Raw genomic sequence first — 21,655 nt, 5'->3', positions numbered from 1 at the left:
AATAAGCAAAAGACAAATATGCTCCAAAAGGGAGCACATTGGAAGAGGCAACATTCAAATAATTACCTGTTCTTGATAAAGTCATGCTTATTCTTTGCAGTTACTTTTTTCTCTTCTAGAGGTTCACTAACCAATTCCTTTAAATAATATTCTAGCTTTTAGCCATGAATTGAATTCAAACTCACTGGCCTATTAATTTGCATATTCTACTGGTACCCTTGTTTCAAAATCTTGACAAAATATGCCTGATCTTTATAAGACCACTGTCAACAACCATGTTTTCCAATTCTTTCAGTATCCTGGGATGTATTTTAAACAACCTGGTGACCTGAATTCATTAATAGCAGTCATATGCTCTTTAAATATAAGTAGTGAAGCTGACAGAATGAAAACCTGAACAAATTGTTTCCCAGGAATAACGCCCTTTCCCCATAAGAATCTATCCCAATCCTAGTCTTTTAAAGAACCCAAAACCTTTTTGCATGAAACATGGCTGTAAAAGAGGGTGAAGAAAAAAAGAAAAAAAAGGCTGCTTTCCAAAGTCTACTTCAGCTTACAAAAACAAAAAATACAACCCCAAACCTTTTTACATCAAGCAAAATTAGAAAAAGTAACTTCACCAAGTTCATTTTAGCTGAAGCATGTCCCTTCCACCTCTTCCACCGCTTCTCATGCCATTTCATGTTTAACTGCAGAGAATTACTGCTTCTTTATTCTTATGTATGGACATTGTTATTGCTAGCTTTTGTTGTTCTGCTATAGTAATTGATTCTCCTCAAAAGAAGCACAACTTCTCTCTTCCTAGCTCTACATTAAAGGCAAGAATAATTTCTGAATATTATGGAATATTATTGTTCTGTAAGAAATGACCAGCAGGATGATTTCAGAAAGGCCTGGAGAGACTTACATGAACTGATGCTGAATGAAATGGGTAGGACCAGGAGATCATTATATACTTCAACAACAATACCATATGATGATCAATTCTGATGGATGTGTCCCACTTCAACAATGAGATGAAACAAATCAGTTCCAATAGAGCAGTAATAAATTGAACCAGCTACACCCAGCGAAAGAACTCTGGGAGATGGCTATGAACCACTACATAGAATTCCCAATTCCTCTATTTTTGTCCGCCTATATTTTTGATTTCCTTCACAGATTAATTGTACACTATTTCAAAGTCCAATTCTTTTTGTACAGCAAATTAACTGTATGGACATGTATATATATATTGTATATTTAACTTATACTTTAACATATTTAACAGGTATTGGTCAACCTGCCATCTGGGGGAGAGAGTGAGGGGGAAGGAGGGGAAAAATTGAAACAAAAGGTTTTACAATTGTCAATACTAAAAAATTACCCATGTATATATCTTGTAAATAAAAAGCTGTAATAATAATAAAAGAATAATTTCTGAGAACTTTACCAAAAACTTAGGTCAGGCTACTACCACTACTGCTAGTAATCTATAATTTTACTCGGATGCAAGGTTCTGACATGTTCTTAAGTTTAACTGATCTGTTTATTTCCTACTTAGCACTTTTTTGTTTGTTTGTTTGTTTGTTTTTTACTTTAAGCATACCTTCCTATGACACCAATAAGTATTTTTCTTAAGTTAAAAACTGGCCACAAACTACTTGTTTACATAAAATATAGTCATTTTAAATAAATGTTAACTACACTCAAATATCTGTTTGACTTACTTTCTGAAAACAAAACATCAAAGCAAAACCAAAAAAAGACCTTTGCCTATCCTTGTCCAAATCATCCATTTACCACATACCCAGTAACTAGTAACAAATGCATAGCAAAATCAATGAATTGATCACTGACATCTGTTTTGGGGATGCTTGTCTAACACAACATCCCCTTTTTTTTCCACCCTCCCCAACTAAAATGTTTGACTTAACAAGTGCCATAAGATTGGTTCAAGATCTTACAGAAATCTAGGAGAAAGAGAAAGGGAACAAAAAATTTTGACTGGATATTGAAGAATAGTTTGTACTGAGTACTGTAATGAAAAGGTGTGAAGGCAGAAAAGCACCAGGATATGTTCACAAAATAAAGAATAGCTCACTTTGAAGGCTATTGGAGATAACAACAAACATATTACCTATAAAGGTTATCTATCTACATTAACTACAAAGTTCAGTTTTTGGACACAATGAGTTTGAGGCACTGTGGACCATCCAAGTAGAACTATCTAATAAGCAATTAGAAAATACAAAGGATGAGCTTTAAGCTTAATTTAGTTAATTCATCTACATAGAGATGACAGCTAAAGTTACAGGCTAGAATGAAACTATTAAGAGGGAACATATATAAAGAAAAAAGGACATAATCTTAGGAAGCAGCAATATTGAAGAGATGTTTTTAAAAAGAGCCAACAAAATAATGAGGGAGGAAAAAGTGCCATGTTAAGAGAATCAAAGGCAAAGAAAAATTCAAGAAAGTGGCATCCCTTGCCTATTTAAAAATGATTCCCCTGCATCATGTCAAGTCTATAATGGAGACAAGAACAATTCAATTCAAATAAGGATGTATAGCAAAATAATGTTTTGGTCATGTATACTTATTGTGTATCTAAGTTATATTTTAATATATTTAACATCTACTGGTCATCCTGCCATTTAGGGGAGGGGGTGGGGGGGGGGGTAAGAGGTGAAAAATTGGAACAAGAGGTTTGGCAATTGTTAATGCTGTAAAGTTACCCATGTATATATCCTGTAAATAAAAGGCTATTAAATAAAAAAAAAAAAAAACAACAAATAAGGATGTATAAAGCATTTGCTATGTGCCATGCACTATACATGTAGACAGACAGACAGACAGACACATACACACATGCGCGCGCGTGGATGTGCATGCATTGGCACAGTAGAGAGTGCATTGGTCCTGAAGTCAAGAGCACCTAAGTTCAAATCTGGCCTCACACTTGACACTGGCTGTGTGACCCTGGCCAAGCTATAACCCCGGCCAAGCTATAACCCCAATTGCCAGATCAGAAAGATAGATAGACAGATAGATGGATAAAAAAACAGGAGCTTACAATCTGCCTGAGGAGAATAATTTCTGCACAGATACATAAATACAAAAACAAAATAAATAACAATGACTTCAGAGTTAGATACAAATATCTTTTAGGTCCCTTATAGCTATGAAATTCCTTGCAGACTAATAAATAAAGCATTATTTATAATAATAAACAGGAGACTATAAATAATATTCAAAAGACCTTTCGCTGAGGTGATTAAAAAGTATGAAACTATAGTGAGAAAATGAACAGTTGAGGGAAGAGGCATTTAGCATAAATCACAGATTTGGAAATGTTGATAGTATAAAGAGAACAGGCTAGGAGAGAAATTTAGAAGACAAGGACCTCCCTTCAACCTTCTCCTCTATTACCTAAACAAATTAAAAAAGAAATCATCTGTTCAATAATGACAGATTAATGAAAAGAGAAAAAATTTATAATAGTTGCCTTGGGAAATCTGATAAGGATTCAAGTATAATTTGAGCAAAACAATTTCCAGGTAGCAGTAGGAAGACTGTCTGCTTATAGTAACTTATCCCCAAGTAATCAGAGATTATGGTCTTTTATAGTCCCCATTTTTCATACTTCCCTGAAAAAACAACTTTTAAGTTGCAGTAAATCCTGGTTTTGCAAAACAGTGGTTATATCCTCATGGTAAAGAAAAAAAGGCAATTCAACTCCTTCCTTTCAGGGCATGAGTAAAGTTGTTAAAAATGATCAGGCCTTAGCTCTCCTTTCTACCAATGGGTAACCTTATAAAAGTGGCTTATGTTGGAGGTACCACTGAAGAGTGAAAACAAAACTCTCACTCCTCTCCATGATTTAAAAAAAAAAAATCACTAAAGATGACAAAAGAGGCATCTTGACATAAGAGAGAGAGAAGTAGCCCCTACATCTGGGTTCAAATTCTACTTCTGGAATATACTAGTAACAATATAAAATACAATAACAATAAGATAATATATTTAAGTAAGTTTTCTCAATTCCAGGCAGCTCTGGCTATTAAATGACAAATGAGTAATTAATCTGCATTGTGAAGGAAAAATTTGCTATTCTGATAAAATATCAAGAGAATCAATTGATTGAAGCTGAAAAACTCTATCTCCCACCCCCCCAAAAAAGAAGCAAATAGGAACTAGAATACTTCATTAAAATCCAAACAAGTGGCAAAAATGAGTCATCATTGTACACTAGCGTCAGACTTATAAAACTAAAAGTCACACATGTAAGCCAAAGTGGTCCTACTCTATCCTTGGAGGGAAAAGTAATTAAGTGCCTTCTCTGTATTAGGTGGTAGAGATACACACATAAAATGTATATTCCTTACCTTCAAAGAAGAGCTAGAATTCTATCAGAATAGCTAATATCCTAATATAGGTGCTCTTTTAACAACAAAAAAGGTGACCTTGGTAGCAGAAATAAGCATCCAGAAAAAAAGATGTTGAATGATAAAGTAGAAAATTCTTAAACTATCCTGCAATAATGCCCTAAAAGGATAATAACCTATGACAGAAACAAGAAAATTATTTTTATATAATCAAATTGGATTAAATAACTGAGAATGTACCTGGCATATGGCAGGTTTTTAATAAATGTTTATAGACTGTGAAAGAAAAAGGAGGAAAAGTATGCTTCATAGGAAAGTATTTGCATGTAATCAGAAATTATCTCTAAAAATCACAACCTGCCTAAAAAGGGCCTACATAATCACACTAAAAAAGCATAAGAAAAATGAGAAAAATTAAATGAGAGCTTGCATGTTTTTAAATTTATTTCTATCTACAAGTACAGCATATTTTATAAGATCAAGATGTCAATGAAAACGAAATTCTAACAATTTTTTAGGTACTAGAACTTGCTATTTGAATTAAATTGTCAATTAGTTGAAATCATCTAATTCTGACAACATAATGGTTTTCCAGAAAAAAAAAAAAACTATCAGAATTGATAGTTTTAAATAAGCAGAGCCAGAAGAAAATTAAATGTATACTATAACATCAATATTACAAAAGTACTTCTATAAACTGATGGATAAAATGAGCAATAAGAAATTGTCATAAATTATGACATTATAAAGACAAACAACTTTGAAAACTGCAAGAACTCTGAGCAATACAATTACCACCTATGATTTCAGAGAACCAATAATGAAGATGCATGCTATCTCAATAGAGAAATGATGGATTTAAGAGTGTAGAATGAGGGGAAAAGTTGGAACAAAAAGTTTTGCAATTGTCAATGCTGAAAAATTATCCATGCATATATCTTGTAAATACAAAGCTATTAAAAAAAAAAGAGTATAAAATGAAACATTTTTTGAACATAGGCAATAAGAGAATTTGTTCTGCTCGACTATGCATACTGGTAACAAAGTATTTTTCTTTTTTTTCAACTGGTAGGTGGGAAGGAGAAAAAACAGACTTTTGTTAATTTTTTTAAAAGAGTAAAGAAAACCCCATATAACTAAAATATAAAAAGAAATTCCCTTATTGCTTGTGTTCAAAAAAATGTTGCATTCTATACTATACTATAAAGGAGCAAAGACCAGAAAATTGGGATCCAAAATAGACTTAAAGGGAATGACTAGCTAAAGAGGTATTACAATAGTTTTCATTGTAATAAATTACTTAAAATGTAAAAATTACTAAGTATAGTTCTGTTGATGTTTACTATTTCTTATAAGACTTTTTTTTTAAAGAAATTTTTTGCTTTACCAATTAATCCACAATTTTTAAAAAAATAATTTTAAAAAATTAAAGTTCTTTCTCTCTTAAAAGAAGTCAAATCTACATATCCTTTATAAAACTGAGTATGTGTTTATCTTGTCTTCCTCAGGCTCTTTAAACTGCTAGCATAGTACCACATATCTCACAGAAGGCAATTAAGTATATATTTATTGGTGATAAAATATAAACTTGTATACAAAACATGATGACCATGAGGCAAAAAGATACATTATAGTTTCTGTCTGACAGTTACTCTCAGTATCCAAAGGTCAGCATACAATGTAAACTGAATTTTTCATTTTACCAATTAATCCATCTCTCCAAACCCTAGTTTCCTCATCTCTGAAACTTGAGAGTTGGCCTAGACCAGACACATCAACCACACACCAAGTTCACAACACTTCCCAGTGCAGTCCAAACCAGATTAGAATGTAATTGGGAAATAATTAACAAATTAAATAAAAATACTATAAAAGACCATATATGTGGTTTTCCAAGTAAATATGTGGTCCACAGTTTGGCAGTCATTGTCCATGTGAATGACATTATTAGCCTGGATGATTTTTAACCCATTAAGTCCATTATAAATCTATGAACCAAAACTAGATTTAATACAGCTTTTATTGTATTTATAATAAAAAATATAATGACTAAGAGAACTGTGCACAAAAAAGAAAACATAAGTAATCTGTGGCAATTTCAGACACTGCCTAGCACACCTTAGAAGCTTAATAAATGTTTGGCTGATTATAAGACATATTGCAAAAGATTAATTGCCATTATGTATTTGGGAGCATGAAGACAAGCAAAGAGGATAAAGTCCTCATAGGAGAATTCAGAAAAGAGTTGGACCAAGAACTTTGCATGGTATATAAGAAAGGGAAGAAGAGAGAAAGGCTTTTTTCCAAAGTAACTCCATAATAAGAAATAAAGACTTTGGGGGGAGGGGGAAACTTGAAGTTTTGAGCTGGCTCTCTTTGTCTACTATAAAATTTACTTCAAGCTTTTTGAAGGATAAAAACTATTCCAAATTTAAATAATTACTTCTGAGAATGTCTACTGAAAATAAGTTATTACCATATGACCTACAAATAACTGTTCTTGAGTCAGTGACTCAAGAACTAAAAGGCCAAGTCTGTCCTAACTCCCATGAAAACCAGCAGCAAAATTTATTCACATTGCAGGCAACAAGGAATAAGAAACTGGTAAGATAAGGATGGAAACATTCCTTCCCTCAAGTTTACTCCTAGACTCAGGAATAAATACTTAAAATATTTAAATTGTATTCATTGTCACAGATGCTATAGAAGTATCATCCTTTTTCCTCCCTTCTCACATAATCTAGAATTTGAGGTCAATTTCTTAACAAGGTTAAAATGATTATCATTACAACAGCATCATTTATGAAAAAAATTCATCACTGAAATGTCTAATTTCCATATATGCATAACATAGATATTCTTAAACCATTTCCACATGTTTATATACATATATAGAAATGTCATAATTTATATTACACTATTTCAAAAAAACCACTAACTAATGTTAGTGCTGTGTAACCTGAACATACTGAATGCAATTTGGATAAAAACATAGAAATGCAAAATGATAGAAATACAGCGCTCATGTTGGAGAAAATATAATTATCAAGTATTATTAGAAATGTAAAATGTCATTAAGATGCTAAAGATATTGGAAAAGAATTTGAAATTCAATTATCCACATGTTTAACTATTTCAAAATAACATACATTTAAAACAAAAATATTTAGATATTTGCCTCAAAGATAAATATGGCAAACGGGTACACAAAGTTATACTCATGTATGTTTTATTACAAATAAGTCTCAATCAAATGTGTTAAAATAGAACATATTTTGTATAAATGTGTTCAACTATTATCAAGACTACATAACTTAAAATGTTGACCTTTTGTTTTTAAGATGAACTTCCTTCTGTTCCAAATCATATCAATATCCAAATTTTTCCCCTCCCCCATTTTGTTGAGCCTTAGTCTCACTTCTTGTTCCACAGTAATGCACTTCTATTTCTTATCACATCACACAATTATATACTCATCACTCAAAATTTTAAGTACAATAAAATCTACTATAGAACTAATGAGTATTTGCAATGCACAACAGAGTATTCAAAAAACTGAGAAGGCCATATATTTATTCCATTTTATTTTTAGCACAGTTCATATAACTGGAGTCAACAATCATCAAAACCTTTTCCTAAAGAAGGTTAATATAATTCTATTAGAATGTAAGCTCCTGAAGGAAATAAACTTTCATTTATTTTTATATCCCAGCACTTAGTATGATGGCTTACATATATGGTATGAGCTTAATAAATGCTGTTTTTAAGTGACTTAATTTATATCTTCCTTGGCCAAAGGGAATCTCATACTTACAAAGCTTTCTTTCATTTAAAAAATGCAGATACTTATCTATATAACATTTTTATACACATTAAGCTTTTGACAAAATGCAAGTGTCCTGGTACAGCTTCAGTTAGTGAAATCAAGCTAAAAAAAAAAAAAACTAAATCACCTTTTAAAAACTCAGTAAAATCTGTAGCAAATTCCATTTTATTATGACCAAGATTTTTACATCCCTCCTAAAAAAAGGTTAAGAACACTATATTGGGATTTTCAATGCAAATAAAAGCATAATTAAGATTTATGTTTTAAAAATAAACCTTTAGTATTTTATCACTATATAACCTACTTAAATAATAATGATTGTGACTAAAAATAATTTTCAAAAAGATCAATTAAGGGTTAAAATAAGACTTCCCTAAGTAATATTATCCCTCTCTGATCATTCTATTGCAGAGCGCCATTCTCTTTTCCACCTCCAGAACTCAAATTATAATTTGAAAGAAGCAAGAATAGTAAATATCATTGGATATTATTGAATATAAAAGAATACTTGGGTTCAAATCCCAATTCCTAGCTGTGGCCATGCCAAATCAGTTGGTCTTTCTGAGCCTCTTTTTTTTTCTAGTGTAAAATAGGTAATAATGTCACCTCTAACACCACCTCATACATCATGGTGAGGTTCAGATGAAATAATGTATGTAAAGCATTTTGCAAGCCCTAACATACTATATAAATGTTAGCCATACAAAAGAAAAGCATAGTGGCATAAAAGAAAACCTGTCTTAGAGACAAATTCCATCTCTGACACATTTCAGTTCAATCTGCAAGTCACTAAATTACAAACTGAATTGGTAGAAGAATCCCTGAACCAATGATATTACAGGTCCAAAATAAATTGACACTATTATTGTACAACAGAGTTAATGTGTGTATACACACATAGAGAATGGATTCAACCTGTAATTTTAGTAGCACAGGCAACTCTCAAATAAGGTAGATCCCTCTCTCTCTCAATGAAGTTGTTTGCAAGAGTTACTTAGAGCACTGAGAGATTAAGTTATGTGCCCAAAATGTGTCAAAGGCAAGACCTAAGGCATACTCCCAGTATGCCACAGGGAGTATGTTTATGTAAATGGTGTCTTTTCTCTTTTTTTGGTCTTTTTTGCCCCACTGGTATAAAGAAATTTCTGTGGGGAAAGTTTCTCCATAGACACTTAAGCAACTTTTTGGTGAGTTGCCTAAGGCACTGATCACACAGATAGACTTGCACTCAGTGGTCTATTTACATATTACTCTGAAATTCTATGAGATGGTCATTATATAACATAGCCTCTCCTCACCAGTCAAGTTCTTAGCTTATTCCCACCTTCAGTATTCCTCTCTCTTCCTCTTCAAATCCTTAAAATCTAAATACTCCTAAATTCCAGGAAGCTTCCCTGATTAAACCTAACAGGGTCTAAAATCACATGCCATTTTGGCCTATACTCCCTTAGCATTCATTTAGTATTTTGAATTAAAATAAAAATAACCCTTCTACTTTACTCAAAACTGAGGAATATCCAAATAATGAGAAAGTATACAGTGAGGAAAACAGTTTAGAATACTGTTTGTATACCTTAAGTTTAATAAGCTCAATTTTTCAATTTTAGCTATTTCCAAGTTATACCTGAATAGTGGTGAAAACACCAGATCACAAGTAAGGAAAATGTGAGTTCAAATCTTGACACACTGAGTAAATCATTTCTCTGTGCCTCAGTTTTCCACTTCTGGATTGGGCTTAAGAGCCTCTGAAGTAGCATAAGGTTTATTAATTTCATTATAGTCATTATTATTATTTTTTTTTCCTCACAACTATTCAGAGAAGAAACCATGCCTTTACTGTTCTAACAAGATAAAATTGAGAAAGAAATTCTCACATTCCTTCATAAAGTTAGAAATGACTTTATGGAGTGCTCACTCACCCTTCAATCTATCCAAGGAAAAGATCAGAATCCCTACATATATATATATATATATAAATAAAGATATATATATATATATATATATATATATATATATATATATATAAAATATGCCTATATATAATCTCATACTTACAAAGCTTTCTCTCATTTCAAAAAATTAAGATACTTATCTATATAACATGTTTATACATGTTAAGCTTTTGATAAAATGCAGGTGTCCTGATACAGCAAAACCAGGCTTCGATTAGTAAAATCAAGACTAAAAAAAGAAAATCTAAGTCAGCTTTTAAAATCAAATAAGTAAACTCTGTAGCAAATTCCATTTTATTACGATCAAAGTTTTTACATTCCCCCTAAAAAAGGGAAAGAACACTATATTGGGATTTGCATTTATTTGATTTAAGATTTGTAAGGTCCTTGGATATATCTTATTTTTCTGCTCCATCTTTCCCAGTATATGGCATTAGAGCTTTACTCATCTGAAAAGCATAATAGAGGATGTTTGAACCTGTATTTTCAACAGTACAAACAACTCCCTCAGAAAGAGTTCCTTCTACCAAAGCAGTTCTAACAACTCTCACAGAGAAGAAATTAAGTGACTTACACTCAGGAGTCAAATGGTAACTTTAGCTATGGCATGTGTCAAAAGAAAAACTGCAATCTACTACACAGCCCTGCCTCTCCCTTTGGACATCACTGGTTTAATAAATGTTTAATTATTGACTTCTCTTACCTCTGGCCATCAAAAGAGCTTTAGCTTCAACTTTACAGTTGTCAAAATGTTCTGTATTCTATACAATGGCTTTGCATCTCTAAAAAGTGTATATTTTAAAAACTCGTCCAAGTTTTATGAGACCTCAAAAATCATTAGAGTCCAGGAGTTCTTTATCTAGGGTTCAAGTACTTTTTTTTTTTTTTTTTTAAAGTATTTTGATAACTGTATTTCAGGAATTGGTTTCCTTTGTAACATTATGAGTTTTATTTTATCCATTTAAGAACATTAACCTGAAAAGGGGTCCACAAACTTACCAGACTGCAAAAGTTTCTAGTTATATGCCTTCTCGGGATAATGACATTCTATCAGAGAATAGTCCTTCAAACACTTGGAAGATAGCTATCACGTTATTAGAATCAAAGATTTAGAGAGCTGGAAAGGACCTAAGAGGCCATCTAGGCCCACACCCTCTTTGTACAGATGAAGAGCTGCAATCAAGAGACTGTGATACTGGATTCACAAAAACAGGGTTATAGAGTAAGAATTCAAACTAGAATCCCTGATTCTAAATTCTGCATGCTTTCTATTATGCCACACTGTCTCTTATAGGAGGGTCTCCAGGCTATGAGTCAAGAACTCATTAAAAGCCTGAAAAGAAATTTTAGTTTGCTCTCCAAAGGTAATTTTGCAGAAACATTTCAGATAGTTCTAGGGAAAATCCCAGTGGGATTGCTCTTAATTGAACAAGCTTTCACTGAGGCTTCAGTGTGTGCAGAACTATTCCACATACTATGGTTCACCCTATCAAAAAACTTACATTTTAACTGGAAAGACAAATCATTGTAAAACATGTAATGACTTAATATGAGATACAGTAACTATAATTATAAAATAATATATAGGGATATAACAATATATTGTTTATGTGTATATATATATATATATATATATATAAAATTTACAGTAATACAGTTTATACTTTGTGTTCTCCTAGCCCCAAACATTCTTGGTCTACTAAGTTTCTATATTGCTCATCTAGTTCTGAAACATACTTATTTGTAAATTACAGTCATTTGTCATTTATACAAATGATTGCACATGTTTCAGAAATGCAACAAAAGAAAGATACAGGAACTCAAGTAAGGACAGGTGGGTTGTGCTGAGAGAATGAAAGATATAAACTATATTAAGGTAAACAAGGGAATTTTTTACATTATTTTCAATACATTGATATAGTACAGGAATTGAAAATTGTAGTTATTGTCTCATATTAATTACATATTTTAGCATGTTTTGTCTTAACTACAATTTTAATTTCTTGATGTTGGATGATACTACTAGAATAGTTCTTGTGCATATTTAAGTTTTCAATGAAGATCTGTTCAATTAAAAATGACACCAGTTTAAACTGGGATTTTCTCAAAAATAATGTGTACGTTTGTGTGTGTGTGTATATGAATATACACACACTTATATAAATGTACATGTGTATGTGAGTATGTTTATGTATATAGCATGACATATTTGACCACAAACTGTATAAATCAGTCAACAAGCGCTCATTAAGTGGTTACTATGTGCCAGATACTGTGCTATAAACACTGAGGAAACAAAGTCAAGCAAAAACAGCCTCTATCCTCAAAGAGTACACACTTTAACAACATGAAAGTAACTAGATGCCTACAAGATATATATATATATAGATATATATATAGATATACACACATACAGATTATAAGAAAACATGGTAGAAGGAGGAGGCATTAGCATCTGGGAGTCTGAGAAAAGCCATCGTGAGGTGGAGGTGACAGGGCAGGGCATTCTAGGAATAAGGGTCAACCATTACAAAGGCAAGAGACAGAAGAAAGGCTAGTTTAGCTGAATTTAGAGTTCATGGAGGACAATAACATATGAGAAAATGTAAAGTTGGGAAAGGGACAGTTTAAAAAGAGCTTTAAATTCCAAACAGAATCTTTATATTTGACCTTAGAGGTAATAGGGAGACAATCAAGTTAACTGAGCAGGAACACAACATAGTCAAACATACACTTAAAAAAAAAATCACCTTGGCAGTTTCAGAGGAAATTGGGAAACCCTCTTATGAACTGATGAAGAATGAATTAAGCAGAACTAGAATAATATCTACAATGACAATGGCATCATATAGGGGAAAAAAAACTTTGAAAGACATTAGAACTCTGGTCAATGTAATGACAACCCATGTCAAGAGGATTTAAGATGATACATTCTAATCACCTCTTGTTAGAGAAGTGACAAATTTAAAATGAGGTAAGAGAAATAAGTGGGAATTTATTTTGCTGGACTATGTGTGCTTAAATTTTTTTTTTATTTTTCAGTGTTACTGTTGTTGTGGGGGGGGGGGCAGAGGGATAATGAGAGAAAATTTTTAAATCATCTTAGCAACTAAGAAAAAGAATGCAGTGAGGAGTGACATAAGGCAGAGAGATCAATTAGAAGATTTGCACTAGTCTAGAAGAATTGATGAAGACCCAAACTGGGACTGTGGGCACACGAATGGAAAGGAGAAAGAGGAATAAGGGGATACACACACATACGAGGTTGTTATAGTTTTCAAGGCAAGATGTGGTAATCGTTTGGATATGAGAGGTGAATAACATGAAGATGACACCAAGGTTGCAAGCTTAAGTAATGTGGAGGATGTCGGTACCCTTAACAGTAACAGGGAAGTTCAAAAGGAAAGAAGATTTAGAAATAAAAATGAGCTCTGGGACATGAAGAGTTTGAGAAGCCTGTAAAACATCCAGATAAATATGTCCAAGAGGAAATTAGAGATGTGACTGTAACTCAGCAGAAAGAATAGATGTGCTACACACACATATAAACAGACTCTCCGTATTATACATTGATACAGGAATACACATATATATATACATACACACATGTATATACACTAGTCAATTTTTCAGTAATTTTCAAAGTAAAAGTTTCTAATTATTAACTCAAGAAATAATAATTTCTTTTATTCCCTTTAATTTACCACAATGGTTTCAGAAAAATTAATATCAAAGGTGTTTAGTTATAAAAGGAAGAAAATGCTAAAGTCTAGAGGGGGAAATAGTAGGGATATACTAAACAACTAATGTCTTCTAGTCCAATTTGGATAACGTGGCAAAGAAAATGCCTTTGATTGTCATACATCTTGCTTGTGATTATCAAAGAGGAAAGGAAAAATATTTACTCATAATACATAGAGAGACACACATACCTATATACCACACACATACACCCCTTGTGACTATAAATATCAGCATATTTATAGTATTGTCCTTCAAAATCCTTACTTCAGAATGATGTACAATTATTACAAAAAATGCTGTTGCTACTCAAAACACTTTTGGAACCGTTGTCAGAGGCAGTTTATAAGGCATTCAGGAAAAGTCAATTTTATGTTATAGCTGCACTTCAGGTAATTACAATTGTTATAAAACCACTTGGTACCAAACAACTTTTCGCTGTTTCACCCCTCCTCTCCCCATTCCATACCAAGGTGGAACTTTGCCACTATTGAAAATAATGCAAAGAGCATATTCTACTCAAAAATGTATTAGTCTCCCTGTTTAAAATCTCTCCTCTTTCCAATCTATTTCATAGAGCTGCCAAATTGATATTCCTAAAGTACAAGTCTAACTACATCCTTCTTTTACTCAAGAAGTACCAATGGCTCTTTACTACCTATAAGATAAATATCAACTCCTATTTAGATATAAAGCCTTTCACAATCTGATTTCAGCCTATATTCCCAGCTGCTAACAACAATAATAGCTAGCATTTACCTTATGGCTTTAAGGTTTGCAAAACTCTTTATAGCTATTATTTCATTCTATCCTCACAGCAACCAGGAGGGAGGTACCATTATTATCTCCAGTTTACAGATGAGAAAAGTGAAGCTGATGGCAGTGACTTGCGCAGGGTCACATAGCTAGAAAATCTGATCTCAGGTCTTTTTGACTCCAGGTTCTGTGTCTATTCAGAATACTATTTTGCTGCAAATAATTTCCTTTCAGGAATTTCATGATCCTATTAAACCAGCTTACTTGCTTTTTCTCATATGACCTCTCATCTTTACTTTGGCACAAAATGTTCCCTCTCCTCCTTGTAATGGAATCTTCCTCACTTCAAGTTCTTACAATCCCTACTATCTCAGATCAAATATCATTTCTACAAAAGACCTATCCTGATATCATTGTTTTCCTTTTCCAATGAAATCATTTGGGCCACATTTTATTTCCATAGCTCTTTAGAGAGTTTCCCCTCCATCTATAATGTAAGCTCTGTGTAAACTGGGATTGTTTTATTTTTGTCTTTGTATTCCTCATGCTTAGCACATTTAATAAATGTTATCTAAATTAATTCAATCTAAAGGCAATTCCCAAATAGGAACCCCCTCCTCCCCCCAAAATTATCTTTGAGCAATAGCATCATGTTTGGAACAAGTCCACAGGCTCTTAAGATAACTCCTTGGAATGGAGCAATGAGCTTATAAAGAACTGGCCTAACAATCAATCTCATCATCTTGTAATTATCACACCCTATATTTTTAATAGTTTCTTTAAAACTAGAGATGAAAATAAGCCCCACAACTCCTGAGCCATCAACCAAATCAAAGCACCATTTCCATAACCATAATGGTCAAAGGTTTTGACAAACTTATTCCAAACTCATACCCTTCTATGTTTTATATACTCCCTATACCTAATCCTAGGCTTCAATGAAATTGGATTACTTATTCCCCAATCAGGACTTTCATTTTATTATCTCCACATCTGACGCATGCCATTTTCTCTATGTTTTTCTCTATGTTTCCCATTAGCCTCTCAAGCCTACATCCTATAGCTCTTGATTTGTACTACTATTTGGTACTTACTAATTGTGCCTTGTTTTATACTTTTTTTCTCCCTTCTACTTCATGGCACTAAATAAATAACATTCTTTTAAAAAGTAATTAATAAATCCTTTTCCATGAATATTGCATTCCTAAAAATAGCACAAATGCCAATATGGTTGAGTGTTTACTCAGGTTTATAGTAGAAAAAAGCAAACAGTCATTTACTAGGTTAAGAACTCAGAAGACTACCCACTCTATGCAATCTTCTTACTAAAGATTTATTTGCTCAAATGCCCCCTATTATTCCTTTACCACACAACCTTATCTACTAAAATAGTTGTATAGGCCAGAATAATCATCTAACACTGGCTCTTCCACTTGGCTTTTGCAGTCTGACCAGATCAAGACAGGGAGGGGTTAGACCCAATTTCCTCTGCACTATAGAGAATTCTTTAAAAAGCATTCACATCTGAAGTAGCAGAGATGCAAATTAGGGTTTCTCTGCAGTTTGAATAGGTCATCCCTACATCCCTACAGAACATCAAAGCCCCCCTCTCCTATCAGCCTACAAAGGTGGTAAAGCTAAGTCAATATAGTCAATGTACCCACCTCTATTTCAGCAAGAAAAAAGGCATTTAAAGTGAATTGTCATTCATTCCAAAATGTTAATACCGAATGTAAATTAACTATAACTTGAAACAGAACCATAAAATTACTTAAGTTGTTTTTTTAATATACAGAATCATATAATATGTATGATATTATTCCTCACTTGAAGTGAGGAAGGATTCCATTACAAGGGAGAGAGGCAACATTTTGTGCAAAAGTAGAAATGAGAGGTCATATGAGAAAAAGCAAGTAGGCTGGTTTAATAGGATCATGAAATTCCTGAAAGGAAATTGTTTGCAGCAAAAAAAAAAAAAAGTGTGTGTGTGTGTGTGTGTGTGTGTGTGTGTTGTGTGTATAAAATAATATGATAATACATAATCAACCAATTAAGATTGTAAAATCAAAAAAATAGTTGTATTTCCAACAACCTAAAAATAACTAATTTTAAAACTTCTGAAAGTTAAAATTAACTTAGTTATCTATATTGGATTTCAAAAAATCTATTGAGTTTGTGAAGGAAATTGGGAGTCTGTGATCTAACTGATATGAGAGTCAAGACTATAATCTACATTGAGATTAAAATATTGCCACTGCACTTTGGACTCTAAATATCTTTTGAACTTTAACTCCTCAAAATTCAGAATTTTGCATTAAAGATATACAGTAAAATGCACAAAGATAACCACTGCGTTGAACAACAAACATTAGACTTACAATAATAAATGACCCACAAACAAAACTGTTAGCTTGAGATGACTTAAAACTCATTGAAACTACCTAAAGTCATTATTTTAGAAAATTTCCAGTTTCACAACTCAAAGATGACTGTCAATGTCAAATGAGTTAAAAAACTTGTCTTGAGTCTACTGCAACAGAACCAGTCACTGAGGAAATCAAGCAAACATGACACCTCTAGAGTAAAGATTAAATATTTTTCATCATGAAAACTCCAGTTTAAAAAATTCTATCCCTTGTAAAATCAGATGATTTACATAAATGCCACAAATAAGGATCATTTTCACAGAAACAATGTACAAACTAAATGAAAACTTATATTTGGGGAAGTAGTTCTATTTTTAAGAATAAAACAAATCCCAGAATCAAAGCACATTTAATGCAAAATGATAACCAAAAGGCCACTGATTATGAATGCAGTGGAGGCTGAAATTCACTGCCTCTTAACTGTAAAAATGGATTCTGGATACAGAATTCAAAATTTTTACACAGTATTTTTAACAGTCTATTTTTTTATATACTTTACTCAACTCAATATTTTCCCATCGTCAAAAATTCTTAATTATTTCAAACCTTGAAACACTAATGCAACATCAATTATCATTGTTTCTTATGTTAGACTGAGTCAAGGTCTGTTACAAAATTTGTATTATCCATTTCCATCCAACGCCACTGGAGAAAGGTAAAAGCTGATTTCTGAAAAGTATTATCTTTTAGGGAAAACATTACCTGATTTTTCACTTCCTTTAAAGTTTCAGTTTTGCTTTTAATCTATTATAGAAAAAAAAAAATCTCTCGTAGGATATGGTAAAGGGCAGATACTCCTGTCAAGCCAGAAGCTCAAGCACAAAGACAGTGAGCTAACCAAGTGCTGTAATTCTTCCAAACTGAGCCTCTCTCTCTTACCCCCTCCACCCTTCCCCCCAACAGATATGTCTATTAAATCAGTGTCTGTTCTCCCCCTCACACAACAAAGAGAACTTCTCACCGCATGAAATTGCCGCTGAATGGACACCAGAAAGCTGGATTTGCATAATTCCTTCCAAGGACCCTGACGGGAAGGAGGGGTGAGGGGCCCAAGCCAACCACTAGAATCCCCTAGATTAGCAAACAGTTAGGGAAGACCGGGTCCCTAACTAATGTGCCCCGAGGGCCTCCCCCGAGAGTGGGCATGCGGGACGGGAAATTTCCCCACACCTCAGCAGCTGCGGAGAAAGGGCGAGGAGTAACAATACTGGATGCAGGAGAGTCAGAAACGAGGATGGAGAGGGGCTGGGGGGGCGGCGGGCGGAGCGGAGACACCACACGGGCCACTTACTTTTCGGAGGGGGGTTAAATATATGAGTTAAGCCCTTATGGTCCCGCCGGCCGCCGCACAGAGGGAAACGGGACCTTGGGAGAGAAAAACAGACAAAACATACAGTGTGAGAGGAGCAGCTCAGCCGCCCGGCCCTTCCCGAGGGCACCCCGTCCGCTCCCTCCTCCCCTCAGGGAGAAGACCACCCGGGGACCGGCCCACGCGAAGCCGCGGCATGGGGCAGACAGAGGATGCTGCGCTTCTCGGGGCAACGGCGACTCGGAAACAAACCCCCAAAGGAGACAAGAGGCCCCCGCCGTGGCCTTCCCGGCTGACCTCCATGCGATGCACCCTCCCCCCACGGCACACGCACACGCCGCCACCACTAACACACCCACCCCGAGCCCCCGCCAGCCGAGCGAGGGAAGCCGCTGTCCCCCGCGGCCATTACACCCGCTCAGCTCCCTCCTTTCTCGGGCTCGGGGCCTCTGACAGCTCCAGCTACCCCATCAGCTCCCTCGCCCACTCCCGGGCTCCCGGGGCCGAAGCGCGTGCACGGGGGCGAGAGGGGGGAGAGGGCGCGCGCGCGGCCACGCGTCCGGGCGGCGAGGGGGGAGGGGATGGGAGAAAGGGTGTTGGGGGGGGTGAGAGAGAGAGAGACAGAGACAGAGAGAAGGGCGGCTGGGGACGGTGGGGGGCGATGATTGGTCCAACGCCCCCTCCCACCTCCACCCCGCCCAATAGCTCAGCGTAAGCCGGCAGCGGCGACCCCGGAAAAGTGTGTACGTTTCGGACTGAGTCTCCACAATACACCGCGGCCCAGGCGCCGGGTCACGGCTGGGGGGAGGGGCGAGCGCCCTGCCCGAGAGGGCAGAGCCGAGGGGAGAGCGGGGCAAGAGGGAGGGGCGAGCGCGCGCGCGCCGAGCTTGGAGGGAGAAGCGAACGCTGTAGTCGCGCGCTGCTCGCCCACCAGGGGGTGGGGGAAGAGAGGAGAGATGGAGGGGGAGGAAGGGGGAGGGGGGAGGAGAGCGAGAGGGCCGGAGGAGGAACTGGCTGGTTCCTTCCCCGGCCAGGGACTGCAGGCGACGGGGCAGCTCGGGATCGGAGGCGGCGGCGGGAGGGTAGGGTCTCACCTACACAGTGAATGAGCTTGTGGCGCCACGAATCCAGTTCTTGCCGAAAGCCGCGTCTCTCAACGGAGCATTGCTGCCGCCTACACACCCTCGCCATCTTCTGCCGCCAGCCCGGCCCAGCCTCCGCCTCCGCCGCGGCCCCGCGCACGCACAGTCACGCCACGCCCGGGGCCGCGCACGCACGCCGACCCACCTTGCGTCAGGCCTCCCGGGGTGGGGAGGGGGAAAGAGGAAGGAGAGTCCCGAGGGTGCTTGGCTCCCCGGTGACACTCCCTCCTCCCCCGCCCCGGGACGCCGGGCTCGCCGAGTTGGGAGAGCTTCCCAGGGACCTCCCCAGGGCGACGCCCTCCCCCTCCCGCCCCTCCAATCCGCTCCACGCTTGGTCTTGGGGAAGTGTGTGCCGAAAGCTGCCCCCATTACCTGGTCCCGATGCCCGCGATCCTAGGGCACAGCGCCGGCCTTCCTCTTTGCCCAATTGTCTTTGTTTTTACAGCATTCGCCACTCCCAGCTTTCCAGGGGCCTGATACCAACTGTTGCACAAAGTTTTAAGTACTTCCAATAACCCAATTGGGGAACCAAGAATAATAGCTGGCGATGGGGGACCCAAGCCATTGCAACTTAAAAAAAAAATAATGCTCTTCACGTCCAGAAGGAGAACCGATGAACTCTGAGGGCAATTTTTTTCTCTTTATTTTTCTTGCTTAATTTTTTCTTTTTTTTTTAACAATAGGACTAATATGGAAATATGTTGTGAAAGATTTCATATGTATACTTGCTATCATGCAACTTGCCTTCTTGGTGGGTGGGGAAAGGGTAAAGAAAGAAAATTTGGAACTGAATTAAAAAAAAAAAAAAGAATGCCAAAAACAACATTCCAAAGGGGAAAAAAAATTAAGCTATTTATGGAATTTGAGTATTATGAGCAATGGGACCCAAAGTCAACTTAAAAAGAAAGCTTAAGCTATTTATAGAGTCTATTAGTGTATTATTAACAAAATCGTTATTACACTCATGACACTGAAAATCCTTCACAACCTAAAAAAGTAGGTGTCAAGCTATTTTTCCAGATATATATATATATATATATATATATATATTCCAGACTCCTGTTAAATGTTAGTACCTCTCAGTTGCCAGTTCCAAACCCATAAAATTACTTTTATATTTATTTTGAATATATTAATATTTATATGCTACGTTGTGTTTATTCATCTATGTGCATATATTAATCTCTTCTCCAACATAATGTACACTTCTTCAAACTAGGGCAGTTTCATTTTTGGCCTCGAAGCCCTGGTTTTTAGCACAGTATCTGTACATAATTAAATACTTCTTGGTTGATTGAAACGAATCTCACAAAAATTCATGAAACTAAAAACTGGATTGTCAACAGCAGTGGTCCCTATGTGAAACTGACAACAGTTTGTCTTCACTATAGCTCTGCATCTTTTCCAGATCATCCCTCTCACTCCATTTCATCTTCCTTTTTTTCTTTTAGTAGGAAAAAAAAAACCTTCAAAATTAATTTAGGCTAAGATAATTCAGTGGCTTACAGTAGTACCCCTTTTTATGATGAAAGTATTTGTATTTCAAAAGAGAGCCTTCAAGAGAAGGCAATACTTAGCATTGTTGAAATGCTAGTGCCATAATTAAAAAGAAAATTACTCAATAGTATTTTATTTTTCCAGTTACGCAAAGATAGTTTCCAGCATTCATTTTTGTAAGAATTTAAGTTTCAAATTTTTTTTATACCTTTTTCCTTTACCTTCCCCCTCTCCAAGACAGCAAGCAATCTGATATGGTTATAATCATTTTGAACATATTTCCATATTGTGTTGTGAAAGAAAAATCAGAAGAAAATCATGAAAAAAAGCAAATAAAAAAGGTGAAAATAGTATGCTTTGAATCACATTCAGTCTCCATAGTTCTCTCTCTGGATGCAGATGCAGATTCTCTCTATCTCAAGTCTACTGGAATTGTCTTGGATCACCATATTGCTGAGAAGAGATAAGTCTATTATAGTTGATCATCTTGCTGTTACTGTATATAATATTCTCCTGGTTCTGCTCATTTCACTCAGCATTACTTCCTATAAGTCAGTCTGCTCATCATTTCTTACAGAAGAATATATTTCATTACATTCATATACCATAACTTATTCAGCCATTCTCCAATTAATCCAC

At 35.7% G+C, this 21,655-nt stretch overlaps 1 protein-coding gene across 6 annotated transcripts in view; it reads right to left on the bottom strand.

Moving 5' to 3' along the window:
* LCOR (ligand dependent nuclear receptor corepressor) overlaps positions 1-19,607 on the bottom strand; it is a 126,202-nt gene extending 106,595 nt beyond the window's left edge. The window contains exons 1-2 of one of the 6 annotated variants that reach the window (XM_031956182.1): positions 19,472-19,550; positions 18,360-18,433 (exon numbers count right to left, since the gene is read on the bottom strand). Coding sequence is in view for 3 of the 6 variants with exons in the window: in XM_031956185.1 (XP_031812045.1) it covers positions 18,360-18,433; positions 18,737-18,786 (124 nt within the window). In the remaining 3 variants the exon portion in view is untranslated. Of the gene's footprint in view, positions 1-18,359; positions 18,434-18,736; positions 18,931-19,471 lie in introns of those variants that run through there. The other 5 variants (XM_031956183.1, XM_031956184.1, XM_031956185.1 and 2 more) reach the window with 5 other exon arrangements.
* Positions 19,608-21,655: the final 2,048 nt, after the last annotated feature.

This window comes from Sarcophilus harrisii, chromosome 2, assembly GCF_902635505.1.
Source record: "Sarcophilus harrisii chromosome 2, mSarHar1.11, whole genome shotgun sequence".
NCBI classification, from domain to species: Eukaryota; Metazoa; Chordata; class Mammalia; order Dasyuromorphia; family Dasyuridae; genus Sarcophilus; species Sarcophilus harrisii.
This window is presented reverse-complemented; position numbering and strand designations above follow the sequence as displayed.